Genomic DNA, 18,504 nt, shown 5'->3' on the forward strand with positions numbered 1-18,504 from the left:
CTTTCTTTTACATTACGCCTATCAGCGCACATCACATTACCTCTCAATGGCTCTGCATTGAGAACATTCATGGTAATGACTCGACACTGAAGTGGTCTGTGATACAAAATGAGAAAAAACCTTTGCAACCCATTATAGGTGTGTATTTCCATGTTTCTCTGGATCCTGGTTTTGTTACGTGTGACCGGACTCAGCAGGGAAAAGTATAAGCAGAAGCTGTCAGTTTTAGCGGATTAGCTGTAGCATTTGGGGCAGGTGCTGCACTCCAGCTGGAGACACATTGTGTTTCCCTGAGCTTATCTAAAAAAACGCAAGACAGCTAGACACACTCACACCCACACGAACACACAAACAAACTTGCACTCGCACACATCTTCAATCCTGCTGTGGAAGTCCTGCAGGGAGGCTCTGCCCTTGATTAGCTCAGTTCCAACCTCTGTGGATATGATTCCTGCAAGTTTGCACTCCCAGTAACCTGTCTGTATGTCTGTCTCTTTGTAACTGCAGCCTCCCACCACCATGAATGTACTGGTCTGTCCCACCCAGAAACCGAGAAAAGAGATGGGTAAAATCCTGCGCAAAACTTCCTTAATCCCAGTTCATCAGTGCCGGGTGTATGGGATATGGATACAACGTTATCAGCTGTGAACATTTCAGCAAACAGGGCTCAGGACAAACTTGAACTCTTTTTTTTACTGAGGAAATTATCTCCAAGAAAACTTCAGTATAAACTAAGCCGACTAATCACAAGTTGCTGACTCACTGAGCTGAGGTTTTGCTGTAAGGACTAAAACCATAAAGTAATGTTACGGAGTATAGAGAGCCAGAGTAAATGAGTACAATTGAACAACTTTATGCTTCATTCTCACACCGTTGTCACAGCGTAGGAAAGCACATTGCTATCGCCAGATTTCCAACAGTGTTTAGCATATTTTCTGTAACCAGTGTTGCATCAAAGCATGGTGGAATTAGCAAGCTAGCTATAGCTTACTAGCAGACAACTGGCTAGTTAGCTAGACTTGTTACAGAAAATGAGCCACAATTGGTATGATGTCCGCTGGGTCGAACGTTCCATTGGCATCACTCCACGCTGCTCTGGAAAAGGACAAGCTACCTAACAAGCTAACTAGCCAGCTATCTGTCTTCAGCGAGCTGCTGTACTTTGCACCAAAGTCATGGCATATCATCAGTGAGTGGTAAAAGCTAGAGAGAGAGAGAAAAAAAGAGAAGAAGAACTAAAAACTGCTGTGGTGTCAGTGGAGATAGACTGGAGATCAGGGACATTATAAAGTGCCTCCCGAGAGCCTGTTAGCTAAGGGGACATATCAGAGAGTCTCTGAACCCAGGGAGTTCGGCTGCTCCAGAGCTAAATGAAAGCGCGCTGAACAAACAGAAATAGCTACTTAGGTTTCATGTGTCAGCCTCACACTGGCCACTAATCTTGTTACCCATAGCAGAAAAAAAACTGTGGTCTGGGGGCCAAATAAAACTGCAGAAGAATGCAGCCCTAGGCGGTGATTGACAGCAATGTCAACTGTAGAGGGAGTCATAACATTTGCAGCAAATGCAAGTTAATTAGGCCCAATTAAAGTTAGCAACTCCGCACTAGCGCTCCAAACAAAACACGCAGCGGTGAAACGAATCTACCTTTACATCAAACAAGGGCGAGTCAGTGATTGAGTTGCCCATAAGAGCCGGAGAAGACGGGCACAGCAGGAGCTAATGCTGCCATTAATGTGGGTAGAGTGACCCATGAGGGTTCTTAACAGCAGGAGAATTCTCCACAACAGCCTCCTGAGACCATTTCTATGGAAATACGCTTCATCTCGGCATATGTGAAAATACTTGACTCGACTCAAGCATCTTATCTAACTGCTGTGACTTTTCCCTAATGCGCTCGCCAATAAACATTTCCAAGGACGCGCCGTGGTGATGGGGCCTTTAATTTGAAACATGGAGGAGAAAAGAAGTGCACAGAAGAGGCACTTGAGAGGATGTAACAAAGGAAAAGGAAAGCTTCCTGCCGAGTGGGAGATCATTTGGGTATATTGAGAGAAAAAGGTCCATATAAAGCTGAGAGCATGTGCAATGAAAGAAGGATATACACCATCTAGGTGCACTTAGACCCATGCTGGGATTTCACCCACCATGGAAAGAGATATACAGAGCAGCCTCTGTGGTAACAACGGCCATTTGGGAGGAGGGTCACTCCCTGTAGCACTCAGCTAGGAAACAGGGAATTATGTTGTTTGTCCTTAGCTGATGCAACGATCCTGCCATAGCTCTTTTGTTATTTGGAGCTTCATTGTGAGAAGGGCTTAACTTTTTTTTAGGTTACAATTAACAACCTGTCAGCAAAAACAACAACAGCAGCGCTAATGTGTGTGTCCTCTGGAGCTGAGAGATGATACAGTAGATCTGCTGGGACTCGAAGAATATCACTGACAGCATAAACACGAGCTGATGAGGATAATAAGCCCGAGTAAAGCCCATTAGCACAAACGTGAGCAATAACAGTAATGGAGCTGCATCAGGTGATGTGACACATTGAGCTGAAGATAGTACAACCCGAGATGAAGTCAGTTTTTTTTTTTTTTTTATCAGTGGGAATTAAAGGCTTTCACACTGGTGTCACCGCATTCACAGTATTCCTGTCTCACAGGAATTATCCGATTGCACACATTTGATCTCAAGCTGTTGATTGTTTTAGTACATACTAATAGATGGGTTTACATACATCTACATAGATGTTGTTTTATTATTGAAAGTGATAAAGTAAAAATAGTAAAAAATGTTGACAGATCTTTGAAGTTAAAATGTGGGTGGCACAGCATGTAGGTGCTGTTAACATCGTTGCCTCAGAGTGTCGAGGTTTAGGGTTTGAGGGTGTGGAATTTGCATATCACAGTCCAAAGACATGCAGGTTAATGGGCCAGTCTAAATTGCCTGTACGTGAGAATGTCAGTGTCTCTATAGCTCCTTTCCCACTGGACAAAAAACCCCCACTAATACCCACGAACATCTGTCTTTTGTCTTTAGTGGGAAAGGTTACAATCGACATTCATTCCCGAGACAAATGACTGCAGTATAGTCACAGGTATTTATCATCTAAAACTCTGACACCCGGGCAGACACGGTAAACTTCACCCATTTTCCGACATGATGCTTTGTGATGCGCGTCGAAGTAAATATATAATAGACGCTTTTCCTATGTTTAAAAACCTGCATATAAGCGTTTCTTTTCGTGGAGAAAGCGTATACTGTATGTGTCATCTATCACTTTCTTTTTCCGGATGTTAGTATTTTACAATTTATGTAATTTGCCCTCATTTATGTACTTTTTTATGGTTATTGCTTTCATCTCAAAAGGCTCAGGCACACGCATACACACACACACACACACACACACACACACACACACACACACACACACACACACCGTTCTCCCATACACTGACTATATGATGTTTGCTGGCTTGTATCCCACTGTTCTTGTTTTCCTTTTGTTGTTATGTCTATGTATTGTCTCGTCGTGCAATAAAAAAAAAGAAGAAGAAATATTCAGTAAAAAGGAGTATTGTTTGCAAAGAAACTTTGCAAAGAAACTTGAATAAATACAGTTATTTGAAGGACAAGCAACACACAATATTAGAGAGGTAATTATGATGTTAGCCCTAAGCAGCTTATAATACATAGTTAAAAGTACAAATGAAAATACAGAATGACTACAGATGACAAAAGCACAAAGAATAACACTTAAAAAATGTTACGGTTGAAATGTATTGTTTGGATTGTCGGTGCAAAATGTTCGTCTATGTATGTATGTACATCTCATGTTTTAAACACACTGGTATCGGATCGGTATCAATATGCATTCGTATTGGAACATTTCTGAGAGGATGTATCCTGTTATGTCAGCTGGTACCCTCTAAAGGAGCAGCTATAGCGTATGGATGTACAACACTGTGTATAGATGTATATAAATATCTGAATGCAGAGCATAAGGTAATGGAGGAAAAGCTAAAGGTCTTTCAGGTAACTGTGGGGAGAAATGTGTTTCTGTTTGCACTGAAGGTCTTCAAAAGAGTTGAAGGCCTTCAGTGCAAACAGTAATTCCATGCAGTCCATTAGGCCTATCGTACTTCATGTGGCCATCCTGTTGCAGAGCCAGCAGGCCAGCGGTGAGCCCTATTGTAGCCTTTTGAGTTGCTGAGGGCTGACAAGAACAATCAATAGCAACCACTGCCTTCTACCAGGCTTCCCTCTGGATTAAAAAGTATTTCCCCAAGCCTGACAGAGGAGGAGCGGCTGCCTTAACATCGAGAATGCAGAGTGATGCCTCCTAACTAACCGGACTCGTCTCTTAAGACCATCAAGAAAGTTGTCAGCTCGTACGCAGTAATACATCTTTAATGGAGTAAACGACGACACAGGCCTCGATGGGCATGCTAGTGAGGCAAAGAACATCATTAGTGTGTGCTTATGTTCCTGTTTCCACATGCGTGCATATTCTGCATATGCAGGCACATTTTTCCTTTTGGAAATCAGGCAGATGGTTTTAAATATTAACACATTCTCTCGCCCGGTGTACGAACCAGGCCTGCGTCATACGTGCTACAGCAGAAGGACACAATATGCTGCAGCTTCCTCGACTTCTAGCGCCAGAGAAAAGCATGTTTCATCATAAATGACACTCTTTCTTCCAAGTGACATCAATCGGTAAAATTGGAGCACAGGCATCGCACACATACTGCTGGAAACAACTCAGTGAACTGAATCACTCTCCTCAGTTGTGGATAAATGTCCAAATCTTTAGTAAAAAAGTGCATTTTCAATAAAAACAAAAGTAATCCTTTTGATGGATGTTTGGTCAGCAGTGGTGCAAACAGGAACTGCTTGCAGCCATTTTAGTAAGATTCTCTATTGTGCAGATCCACTAAAACGTGAGTCAACTAAGCTGGGTCCAGGTGAAGCTTGCAGCTTGACCTCAAAAAGTAACATTACATTTCCTGTTTGCATCATCCAAAGAGCGATTGGAAATGTGTTGCCAAACCTCAAAAAAGTGTACTTTAGAGGAATTACACATTAGTCCAAGAACATTTGTGACTTTTCTAGTTTAAAAAAAAAATCCAGAAATACACTGTTAATAACGTACAAAAGTCAAAACATGCTTTTTATTGGGGAGATTTAGATCAATACAACCTTTTACAACAGGTGGGGTAACTCATTCAAGTTAGGACACACTGGAGGACAATATCCCAGCTGAGAATAATCAGGTATTCAGCTTAAAGAGAGGGAGAGTACAATTGTGGCCCCATAAGGTGACAGCATGCCAGACAGAAGCCTCAAGCTGGGCTCTGTTTAAATCGCCTGGTCCCTCCTCAAACAGCTCTCTGATTACAAGTAAATAATCTAGCCCTCAATCATTCAGCTGCACATAAAAACATTTATGAGGATATAATGGTCACATTTAATGGCGGCTTAGAGCCACAGCCAGACATAATCTCCAGTTTATAAAGTACAAGACGAGAAATTCAATTGTTCTGTAAAACATCTATTCTCAGACTGCCGGGCTTTGTTTTATAACTCAAATAAAACAAAGGAGAGGATACCCGAGTCTGCTGCGCAAGACATGTTATCCTAAGCCAATTTAAGTTGGAGGTGAGAGTGGAGTCTAATATCAGCATACTGTACAGTGGGATTCCAGCTAATCCACTCACAATAGAAGTTTGAGCTGCCTTAAGGGAGCAACCCCCAAACATGGATAATGCCGCCACAGCCAATACAGCCGTGGCTCCGCAATTTACATAGTTGATCTAACAATCAGCGTCTCCAAGCCCTCGCTCGAATGGTGTGGGACTGTCGTGGATTGAAGTGGAGCTCTGGGTAAACCTCTTTACCATACAGATCAAACACAGAGGCAGCCAGACTGGAGGGCTGGTGACTACCCAGCTCTCAGTGCGTTTAGTGAGTTCAGGCCGTGGCTGCGGCCCAAAGACAACTGCACCGAGCGTCAAGCAAATCCTTCAATCCGCCGACTGCCGCGCCCAAGCTTCTTAATAAAATAAGGCCATTAGATCCATCACAAGTACTCTGGGCCTCCAGCACCCGCCGACTCTCAGCCAAGTCCAACAATCAGCACGCTTGATGGACGCAGCCAGCCAATCGTAGGCTAGGTTACACCAACAAGGATTACGTTCTAATCAGAGTTTAGCAAAACTAAGTTTGAAATGAGTAATTGTGTATCGATGTACACCAAAATTAAATATGTCAATATGTAGATGCTTGCTTACCCAAATAAAAATGTGAGGCTGTCGAGACCTAGTATGTATTTGCTAGAAAAACACTTTCGGCTGTTTTGTATTTCTGAACAAAACGTTGCAATGTTTGCTGGCTAGCAGGCTAACTATTAGTTAGCCTAATGTTACACATGATGGCTTGGTGGAGAAGAGAAGCTCGAATTTCTCCCTGAGAAAAACTTGTTGGCCGAATTAATGTTGCATTATGGAAAAACAAACATCAGCACAGTACGGGGATAAAAGAGACCAGAGCCAGTTGATCATCCTGCTCCATAAGAAATCCAGCATCAGCATCATAAAATTTAATTGAGTCGAGTTTGGCCATTAGCTTTCTTCGAGGAACTTGATTATTTTGCTCAATCCATTTAAAAAAGACAGCCATGATAAAGCACCTCAACTGTAAGTTTAAAGTTAATTAAAGTTTAAAGTTTTGGTTTGACAGAACTAAATATAATCTAGTGTATAATTGTTGTGTAAAAACTAAACTGATGTTAATTAATTGAGTTTTAAAGTTTGGTGCAACATGATTTCAGGTTCAACCATGATTTAATCAGCTTGAATAAATAGGGACACTTGTTGCTACAACCCAGCCTTAGTTACTCTTTCCAAGAGACTCTGATGATACCCTGGTCATTTGTGAAATGATGTCTCAAAACTCAGAAATATGGTTTTCCAAGAAAAATGACACTAACAATAGCTACTCTAGAATAAATGAATAGTTCTGTAAATAGTAAGTATTTGGTTGCACATGGCAGAGGGGCTAAACATTTACCCTCAGCTATTTTCTGCTGCAAGTGAAGTTTAAATCTCAAAAGTTTGACTAAAGCACGAGCAGAAGTTTCACAACAACCTCAAAGGAGCATGCCAGTATCAGCCCACTGCATGCAAATCCTGCCAAGTGTCCATCTTCTAAAAGCGTGCCATGACTTTACAAACTGACTTTGTAGCTTGCAGACTTGCTCCAAATAGGTAATTTAACACTGTGGACATTAAATCCGTCTTGACATTGTTACATTTTAAGGCGCTTGAAGGCATGGGCTGTGTTAAAAAAAAATTATTTTCTGCATCTGAAGTATTGATTACATTGTATCACATGTATCTGTCCAAAGCAACTTAAAATAAGTGCACACAGGCGTCAGAGGACAGAGCTAGAGCTAGAAAAATAACCTCACAACTTTATTATCATGAGAGGATATTGAAACTAAATGAAATTAATGGCTGGAAATCTATTTAAAACTCAATGGTACCCTTTGGATGGCCAGCAGGAATGTTATACACCATTAGTGGACTACACATGCAAAGCTCCTTGAATCAGAGGTGCTAGGGTAATTTAATGAAACTATTTAAGTTGCAGAAATTGAATCTACCCTTAACCCTTACCCAGTGTGCAAAATACCTGGTGGCAATAGGAGCGGTACCTCCTACCTGGTGCTGCTGAGTCACGCTGAACTCTTACAGACTCAATGTGCAGTATAGGCCGACAAGATTTCATGGATGAAAGCCGATGTAATCGTTAATAATAACAGAATCCACCCTGACATTCGTATTCAATACATGTATTCCATCTAAGCATGAAATAACTCGCTGCTTTTCAGGTCGTACAGGGTAAGCTCACGTTTTCTAAACTACACAACACCTGCGTTGCAGACCATTTGCAACAGCGCCTGTCTGTCTTTGTATTTTTTCAAAAAATGTTTTGCAGTTTAAGTAATGAATAGGCTACTAATGGACAGTGAGTACGCTTTTAAAAGACACTGTTAGTGACAATTGCAATGGACAAATCATTTTTATAGATCTTTCCAGAGACCTTCCAAAGTGTTGCTTTTGAGGCTTTCAGAGCTCTCAAGTGTCGATCAATGAGTCTCTGCCCTTCACAACCTCAAGCATTGCTCACATATCAAGACCATCTTTGTTCCACAAATCTTGCTCTTTTCTCAAAATTCCCAAATCCCTGTGCTTTGTCACATTTCTGGTGCCATTTTAAAGGTTCAGGTCGCTTGACCACAGCGCTCTCTCAGACCAATCCTTGCTCTCCTTTGCCAGTCACCATCATGTCACACACTCATTGTGTGTCTAATGTCAGGTCATTAGAAATCTCAGTCTGTGGCCCACAGCCAGCATAAACGTGCTCCTGAAAGACAACGATGCATTAAAAGCTGACACACTGCCAGCTAGGGATGCTTTACTCTGACACACACACACACACACACACACACACACACACACACACACACACACACACACACACACACACACACACACACCGACTCTGGCTCAGTACAGCGTGAGACACACATCATGGCAGAGAGAACAAAAAGATCTGAAGTGTGGCTACATTTATCAAAAGATTTGGCCAACAAGCAGAACGGAAATCTGCAGAAATTCAGTTTTTGACTGATTGTTGAGCAGACCTCCACCCTCGTCCCCTGCAGGTAACGTTAGCGATGCCATACAGAGTTTGATCATAACAATAGGCTAATCAATGAAAGCTAATCACTTAGCTAACTGTTTAGCTGTGAATGTATTTTATAGATTTTGAAACTTCTTGTATTGCTGCTCAAGAAAGAATAGTAAAGCAAGTCTTTTTGCTCACAAAATAATCAAATAGAACTGACACGAGTATCAATAAGGATCTAAACCGATAAGCAGAATCAATAAGAGTACTAGCACGTTACCCATCCATTACATTACATTTACATTGCAGTCATTTAGCAGACGCTTTTATCCAAAGCGACTTACAATTCAGATTCTATCACATTCATACACCGTAGGCACAGCTACGGGAGCAATTTTGCATCCCTACTGCCAGCCATACTGTTTTACACATCCTGAGTTATTGGATATCACGACTCGGTCACATGAGCTCCGGCTCAGCTTGAGCTGGGAAAAAGGACAGTCCTACCTTCACAGTAAGTAGAGTCCCCGTGGATGGAGGCATAGCCGCCCTTGCATTCACACTCCGCTTTAGTATTCCGGTTTTTACACTCAGAGTTTTCGCCACAAATGAGTCCCTCTGCGCAGAAGTCATAACCTGAAAGAGAGGGACAAAGGAAGCCTCCATTTACTTTGGACTGTGCACAGAGGTAAAAGCAGACAAATGCACCAACGAGCAACCTTGTTCCTGTCGGGCACAAATAATGTGAATGACAAGGAGCCCCATGTATGAAGTTTATGACTGCAGTACATTTTTGGTGCAATAATAAAAAGGATTGGCTCTCATGACAGCATGTAGACACACTTTGAGTGGAACAGTCACTGGTGCGCTGCTCAAGCAGCAAAATAACCAAATGTGAAAAAAATGATTGTGACACTGACTGACTTAGTGGAAGAGTTCAGCTCACGCATTTCAGCACAGAACGGGTGAAAGGACAGCGTTAACAAACACAACACGACGCTGACGCTTTGCCACCTATCCAATGAGGACTAAATTCACAGACAAAATAAGAGTACACTGCAAAATGTTATATAACAATTATCTCTTGACTAATAAAATGCTTAACGGGCTACTTCAGGCTGGGATTGCAGAGTGTGACAGGGAACTAATTAGCTCTCTTGTGGAGAGCGTATTATTGAACAGTTGCAGCAGTGGTTTGAGAGGTTTCTGTGGACATTTCCACTTGGTTCTGACACTTTCTTGCAATGACTCTGAGCACCATTTCGAATCCGAAACAAACACAGCTGCCAATCCTCCGAAATAAAGCAAGCCACACACTGTGCTTTTCAAAGCCACGTTTCAAGGTTACAGTGGGGTAAGTGTGTTTTTTTGTAAGTCAACAGTGCAGGAGACAGTGCAGTGACAAGATCAGAATCCCTCACTGGCTTCCCACCTGTTAACATTATTATCTATCGGAACACATGGTACTGCTACAGGGATTAAAACCCTGATCAGCTGCGGTGGGGGATTGGAACTTTAACCCCGTGTTAAACACTTCTGTCTGCCTGCATCTTTTGTCAAACAGACTGAGATCCTGCACGTGTGCAGAAATGTGACATGGCAGATAGACGGGTGTTCTGATAATCAGTCTGCAAGATAAGGAAGCAGGCAGACGGATAGACAGAGAGGTGATTGGCTGCTGCTCAGTAAGTATGAGCTGATGTAGCCCATCATGTCCTGTAATGAAAGACACACTGGCAGCACATAAAAGCCCTGAGAGGTAGGGAGCCTGGGGAGCCATTACTGAGGACAGAGCTGCGTTTGCATTCTGCTTCCCCCACCATCTACAGCAGCACCCCGCCCAATTGTGTAAACATGTAAAAGGCCCAATCCGTGTTAGGGCTGCGCAATTAATCAAATATTTATCGTGATCGCGATTCCCACGATTGAATCTACTGCGATCTTGACGTTTAAAATGCTCCGCTCCATATCGAATCAAGCGCTTCCTAAACTAAACAGCCAGCCCTGGGGCTGCCATGCTGCTGCGTGCGCACCATGCAGCAGCAGCCTTTGAAAAAACTTCCCAGAATGTTGCAGCTGCAGAGTGATATTCCGTATATTGGCCGTAACAGGGGGCAGACGGGCAGAACTGAAAATGTCTGTCAAATCTTTTTCTATTTCAGTAAAACAGAGGGGCATAAACACGATGTGGCAATTGTGTATTTACCAATTTAGAAGAGGATTTAACAGCGACGCACTAGTAAATATCAGAGTGGCGGCAAAGCACAGGAGAGGTCTGGAGATGATTAGGAAATAATGACCCGCTCTGAGTTTTAGCAATCGTGGATGTGTGTGTGTGTGTTTGTGTGTCTTAGAGAGGGCTGTAAAGAGATACTGTGACTATCAATCCTTAATAGTTAGCTCTTACTATATAAACTGTCCTCTGGCCTACACTTCTGTCCTCTCTCTGCAGTCCTTTCCTCTATACTTCATACCTTTCTTCTCTTCTCTCTCACTCTTATTCTTTCTCTATTCTTATCTTGCTCCACTCTTCTCTCTCTACCTGTCCTCTCCTGCCCTTTCTCCTCGTCTTTCTAATTTCCTTCCCTCTTCTCTCAACATGTACAGTCTTAGTCCCATCCTCTCTTTAACTTTGTTATCATCTTCCTCTCCTCTCATGTTCTTTATACTCTTTACCTTCCCTCTCCTCTCCTTCCTTTACAACATAGCTGGTATGATACTTTATATCTCCTTCCCTCTCCTTGATTTAACCTCTCCTCTCCTTCCCTTTCCTTCTCTTTTACACTCTATTCATCTTCTTCTCCTCCAGATACAGAGAGTCTGAGGCACGCTGCTTATCTTACCGGAATGAGAGCCCAATTTCCTTCGTTCAGAACCTGCCCCGGGTTTCTTTCATTGTGGGCTCTATAGCCGACAGCCTCCTACAGTTTGTTTATTCAATGCTTTTACTGAATTACCCGTGGCTATTTACCCTGTAGTAGCTCCCTGCCAAAGCAGTGGGGTTCAGGCAAATTGGCATAGCAGGTGCTCTATAGCAGACAGACCAATCTGCTCTGATAGGTATACCGACCCAGAAGCCCTCATACCCGGTGGAAAGGGAGAGAAACAGAACTATTGCAGCAGCGCCAGCCGGAATCAGCAACCAGCAGACTGGTTATGTTTGCTATTTGCAGCGGCGGGGGATTGGTGCGTCCAAAGAAAGAAGGAAGACGTACCTCTGCAAACGTTGCAGCACCTGCCATCTGGTAGGATCTGTTCAGCGACGGTGCAGTTGAGCTCTGGACAAGTTTCTGTGACTTTCACCATCAGGCCATTCTGGAAGGACAGGACGGAGGCAAAACATTACAATTTAGACGCTTGGGTCAAATGTGTGAAGGTCTGTGCATTAAACAAGATCTTCACCAGAACAAATACACCATATGAGGAAATAAATGACACACAGTCTGATTCGTTCCAGGTCCAGGGCTCAAACTAGGAAGCTTCCCATCGAAAGCCCACTTATTTCACCTTTTTGTTGTGGTATGCTTGTTTAAAAAAATACAGATGTTTCACCCAGGGGTCCGCTGTTCACATCCCATGGAATCAACATTGACTTTATGCTTGTTAAGTAACATTGCCTTTAAGCCTCCTACATAATGTTGTTATGCTTGTTAAGTGAAGTTAAGAAACTGAGGGGTTTTATAACCTTAATCAAGTAGTTTTGTTGCCTAAGCCTAACCAATCGTTTCGCAACTTCAACCACGAGGCATTGTGCGACTCATATGAAACGTTTTTATATGTTTTAAAACATACTTTCGTTACAAAAACATTGACATCATTGGTTTGCAGAAACGTACAATGACAACTTTTTGTATTCTGGCGACTGGGTTGATTTTTCCAATTAGTTTCACCTGCCTGCCAGCCATCACTCACATCAGTCTTTATTTTTGGAACGGTAATATCGGTTGTTGATAGAAGTATGGAAATCCAATAACAGGCGGCAGATGAAAAGACTAACTTGGTGTGAGAAGGTGTGAACTTGCTGTCATGTACATTCATGTTCATATAGTTCCATGCACCTTTCACCCATTGCACGAACAATATGTGATTTTAATTATCGTTGGCACAGATCAGACTATAACGCATTCAGCTTAATCCTCATCTTCTCTTAAAATGAAGTGGCAGCATGTCATATCAGCTGTTGCTAATTAACCCTCATCCTGAGCATCCACGCCTTATTCTATAATACCACATTTTCATGAATTTTTAATTACATTCTTGCCTAATGACTTCATATCATTGTTTTCTGCTTAAATCTTTTTTAATCATAATTTGAAATACCAATGTATTGGGGTCAAAAACACCCAATGCCGTTTTAATAGATACAATCTTTTTCATGGGTGATCATTTAAAGCATCACACAGGGCGTAGAGGCACTCTGTGAGGCATTTTGAAGGAGGCAGCAGAGCAGCAGACGCAGATATCCTCATGTGTTCTGTCTATCTTCGTGTTCCTTTCCTAAAATAACAACCGGTTTTGTTGTCTTCAGACGGCATTGATTACATAACTAATAATGTTTTAAGAAAGATCACAGGTCGTCTATTCTTGGGGTCTCCAGGGAACTGTTGTCACAACAACTACAACGGACTGACAGGTGATTTGTAGTTTCAAAAACATGTCAGCAGGGTCACCAGCGATGTTGAGCTTAATCTGAATGACCAGTTGTCTCTGTCCGTCTCATTGCATAACAACCTGGTCACACAAAGGTGAGGCTACCTGCCCTTGTGCCACTGTGGCTCAGTGGTAGAGCGGGTCGTCCTTCAATCAGAAGATTGACGGTTCTGATTGAAGCTAGTCCATGTCGATGTGTTGTCCTTGGGAGTTGTCCCGAAATTGCTCCCGTTGGTGTGTGAATGTGTGTGATTGTCAGATAGTTCTGATGGGCAAGTGGCACCTTGCATTGTAGCCCCTGCCATCAGTGTATGAATGGGTGAATGACAATTCGTGTAAAAGCGCTGTTGAGTGGTCGAGGGACTAGAAAAGCTAAAAAAGTCCATTTACCATTTACTACACTCAAGCCTGTGTCACTATATAAACCAGAGGTTCCCGACCTTTTAAGGGACACCTTTTCTATCATTGGGTCAACTGACGACCCCTGAGTGAATATATTTCATGGATTGATCATATTATATTCAATGCATAACAACAATAGCACAGAACAACTGATAAACTGTACAATTAACCGAAATAGTGAACTCAATAACTGCAGGATTTTTTTTGTAGAAGGTACGATAAATTCTATATTGCATTAGAGATGAGTTTTTCAATACAATTCTCTGTCTGTATTATGTATTTTCTATTTTTCAACAATGCTACATACTTAGGCTTCTTTTTTTTTGTTGGTAAAGTCAGTTTTTTCTTCTCCTTGAATCTTGGCCATTGTTCTATTAGCTCTTATTAGGTTATTTTTAACTGCGTACTTTTCCAATGCAGGATAAGGCTGTTTAGCAGTGTCAGAAGGCCCTGTGACTATAACTTGTTCAGGATTTCCATACTCACAAACATTAGAGACTCAGGAAGCTGTGCAGTGTTTAAAAGCAGCCTCAAGCTTTGGCTCAAGTCGGTATGAAAGGGTCTCCACCAATGATTGCCTTGTATTTATTGTACTGATTCTATTTATCATCTCACACTGATAGACTTTTATGTATTGCCCTTGTTTTATGAAGTGTATTTGTTGTAATGTTTTTTGTCTAGCTGCTCAGGGACAACAGCAAACTAGCGTCTAGCTTACTGTGGCGCAATTACTTTTCATTGTCCGCTGTCAAACAATAAAAAAAAAAATAAGAGTCACATTCTACCAGTACAACCTTCATTCATATCAATAATTTAAGCATATAAACATAATATTTTTGAACCAAGACCTCTCTTTTTAAAGACTGACATCAAATTCAATGTAGGAAACACTGACCTTTGTGTCTAATGCAAGTCACATAATGGCCTGTCCCTGTTATAATTGTTAAGTATCAAACCATAATGTTTTACAACCCTGCAAATCAAGCCAAATGTAACCTTGTTTATTCTTGTCATGTTTTATTAAATATGTTCAGCTCTCTGCCCTGCGGGGAGAGCTACATCATGCCAGTTTGAACCGTATAATTTGAATGTAACAAAAAGATGAGGATGACACTGCCTTTGAAAAGTCTTAAACAACAACGGGAAGTGTAAAAGATGCTTCCAGATGTTAAAATAACAGAGTATTCTGAGATATCCCTGACTGAATGATGCTGCCATGACAACAGAGAGGGTGGGATGTAAAGGCTGTACATTCACAAGGAGGGCATGAATACAGATAGCAGGGGAGGTGCAGATAGGCACCACTAAAGATGGGGAAACAAAGGGCGAGCGAACACTGTGTCATCTTCCCCTGGTGCCTTTAAAACAAATAGCAGGCACACAGCAACAGTAGCAGTCTGGCTGCTCTGTCGGACCAGACCTCTCAAGGTCGAAAACATCGACTCAAATCCTCCTTCAATTCACATCCTATTCTAGGAACCGTGTTAGCTGTTTCCCAGTGTCATCTTTTAATTGTACAGCCTTGCACTCTGAGCCTTTTATGAGTGAGAGCAACCAACTCATTGTTTTGGTTTGAAAGCCTGCACAGTCCACTCTCACACTCTCATCAAGGCTATTTCTGCTGTTTTTTGACCAACATTTCTTTTATATTTTTCTACCTGTCCAGCCCCCAAGAAGTGAATACAAATAATACTTAAGAATGCCCATCACAACCCAAGATTATTTATGCAAATAGCTTATTTTATCTGAAAAAAATAACTTACGTAATTCTATTTATAATGATGTAAAACATACTACAATGACCTCCTCACAGTTGTACACCTCCGGCAACCAGTCAAAATGCAGTTTACATCCATGTCCGTCCAAAATGTCATAACTTCATTATTTCATCCTATCAGACATTTGTGTGACATGTCATGATTTTCATAATTAGCATCTGAAGTCTCTGAGTTTATGACTAAAAACTTGGTTAGGGGGTCACAGTGACGTTTGACCACCAACATTCTAATCAGTTCATCCTTGAGTCCAAGTAGATGTTCGTGCCAAATTTGAAAAAAAAAATCCCTCCAAGCGTTCATGAGATATCGCGTTTTCAAGAATGGAACGAAGTACGGACGAACAACCCGATAACATAATGCTGTCACCGGCACAGAGGCATAAGAAGCAAATCATCACATTTGAGAAGAACTTTTTTGGTATTTTTGCTTAACAATTTTACTTAATAAACACATGATCATATTCAAAATGGTTGTCCATATCTGTTTTTGAGCTGCCGAGTGTCACTTATCCGAACATGGCACAGCATAGAGGGCGTCGTATGTTCTACATATGATAGAGCCCCTTGAGGATTTGTTGTATGAGCTATATAATCAAAATTGACTTATTCCTCTCTGTCAATGCATATATTCATGAACGCTTTTTACACTTCCCCCCACCGTGACAGCGAGAGGAGCGTTACATTGTGTGACATGAAGAAACAACATATTCACATGCTGAAACATACAGCTGAGATTCATGGATCAAAGCTCTGACAAAAGAGACACCTGGAAGCCTCAGAATAGAACTTTCCAGGCCCCTTCCTAAAAGTGTCCAGAAATTGGTCACTAAGCAGGGTTCAAATCTAGGAGTAAAGGTTGGCTGTAATTGCTCAAAATAATGATGTTTTGAATTGCCCGAGGGCTAATAATAAGTTCAGGAATTCACTGTGCGACTCTTTGTGAGCAATTACATCTAAAAAACATGAATTTTCCCCTTAAAAAGAATCTTTAAAGATAAATAGTTCCTCAGTGAAGAAAGCTCACCTCTGTTCAACGGTGAACTGGAATAATGACTCTAATTATAATACACACGGTGATGAAGCTTCTATTCAAATCAGGCCTTTGTGTTGCTGTGTTTCATATTCTTTCTAATTACCTGGCTATCTCGCCATTAGAGAGACAGGGGAAAAAAAGGTAGATTGAACAGATTGGGGGGACGGAGGAAAAACTAATATGGCCCCCTGGCTAATTGAATAACACACCGAGTGGTCCGCCACGCATAATCATTACACATTTACAATAAAAGAGAAGTGCTGCATGATATATTTGATTGCAGAGGCCAAATGCTGGTGAAAGAATTGTTGCCTGTGATGTTAAACGTTACCTTGCATTCCCTGCAGCTCCTGGATAAAAAGCGCTGGCCTTCAGAAAAGGTCTGGCCCCTGTAGGTGCATTTCGCTGCGGGCACAAAAAAAGAACATAACTGCTTCAGTAACACAGGTAAGTACAGTAACTACGATATACCAGGAAAAGAATAATTACTCAGACATCAGCTCCTGTGGTACTCTCAAAAATAGAAAAAATGAATGCTTCTGGGAAAAAGAAGACAAAGTTCCCCGCCTGAAGTTCTGCATAAGTTGTTCATGGCTTGTGTGCGTAAGCGGAGAGGAAATGTAAAGGCGCATTAAGAATACAACAGAGGAGAGCCTTCTGCATATTCCTCCGGCGATGAGGCAGAAATAGAAAATGAAGCACATGATACGAAGTCCTGCTTTTCTCCTCTCCAGGGTGCAGGACCGCGGAGCGCTGAGTCGCAGCTCTGGACCGTTGCGCCGTCGTCCGTCTGTGCCAAAACTCTGATGTTCACAGGGGAGGAAGAGGAGGAAGAAGGAGCGAGTGGAGGGAGGCAGAGGAGGGCTGGAATTATTCAAAGATGAACTATCCTTAAGGGATTCAGTGTTTTTGCCGTATAGCGAGAGAGACACAGTTGTCTGTGGGTCTGTGAGCCGCTACCAGACCCTTGTGTGCTTTATACTAGAAATAGAGCTTCCATTTCAGCTTCCATGAAAACCACTGTGATCTCTGCTCTTGCAGATAGTTTATTCTGGTTCCACTGTGCCAGCAGAGCATCAGCCACAGTCAAAAGCCCTCTTGTTTGTATCTACAGTGGGTCTGGTTGTAGTGGTACCTTCAAAAGGATGTAAAGCAAACAAGCTGAGTTTGCATGTAGGACTGTGAAAAACAACAGCATTGGTGATTTGTTCAACTGCAAACAACCTATGTTTATGTTTTGTGGTTGGATAAATAGCTAGCAAAGAACAGGAAGTGTGACACTGGTACGCTGCTGCAAAACGTCCAAGAGATGACGTTGGCTCTTCCAAAAAGGAACATGTGGAGAAAATCAAAGCTTGACAGACTTGCCGTGCCTATTGCTACCATTGCTAGCTATGATCGAATAACGCCGTTTGAGGAAGGGTTTGGTCAATAGTCAATGATTCACGCTTTTGTCAAACATTTATTTGTCATTACCTTGTATCAATGTCCTTCCATTGACTGGAAGCCATGCAGCATCCCCTCCGGCTATGTTGCTTCTATTACTTCACCATCCAAAAGATATCGACAGTCCTCAAAGGGTAACTTCAGTATTTTTTTAACCTGGACCCTATTTGCCCACGTTTTCTTGTCTAACTGACAACGATTTCTGAAATTAGTCCAGAACTGAGTAAGAGCGCTGTAGACGGTCTGCAATGTAATAACATCGAGGCAAGCTGGCGCCATCATTTACGTCCTCTGAAAGTGCTTGTTTTTGCCACTAACAGGCTCTGATTGTTATTTCAAGCGTCAGACATTATGGAAATACATTGATAAAACAAAAATGATTGTAGAGAATGATTGATTTTCAAGAAAGCAGCTGTGGAGAGATGACATCATTCTTAGCTTTATGTTGGTTTTAGAGAGAAAATGTGAGCCAAAGGAGAAGATCTGTGGATAGTGGTGGAAG

At 41.9% G+C, this 18,504-nt stretch overlaps 1 protein-coding gene across 1 annotated transcript in view; it reads right to left on the reverse strand.

Moving 5' to 3' along the window:
• Positions 1–18,504, reverse strand: part of LOC306699215 (protein kinase C-binding protein NELL1-like) — a gene marked incomplete at both ends in the record, with an annotated part of 218,421 nt that overhangs the window by 114,051 nt on the left and 85,866 nt on the right. The window contains 3 exon segments of the mRNA XM_079163758.1: positions 9,202–9,330; positions 11,910–12,009; positions 16,888–16,961. Coding sequence (XP_079019884.1) covers positions 9,202–9,330; positions 11,910–12,009; positions 16,888–16,961 — 303 coding nt within the window.

This window comes from Pholis gunnellus (genome assembly GCF_910591455.1).
Source record: "Pholis gunnellus genome assembly, chromosome: 1".
NCBI classification, from domain to species: Eukaryota; Metazoa; Chordata; class Actinopteri; order Perciformes; family Pholidae; genus Pholis; species Pholis gunnellus.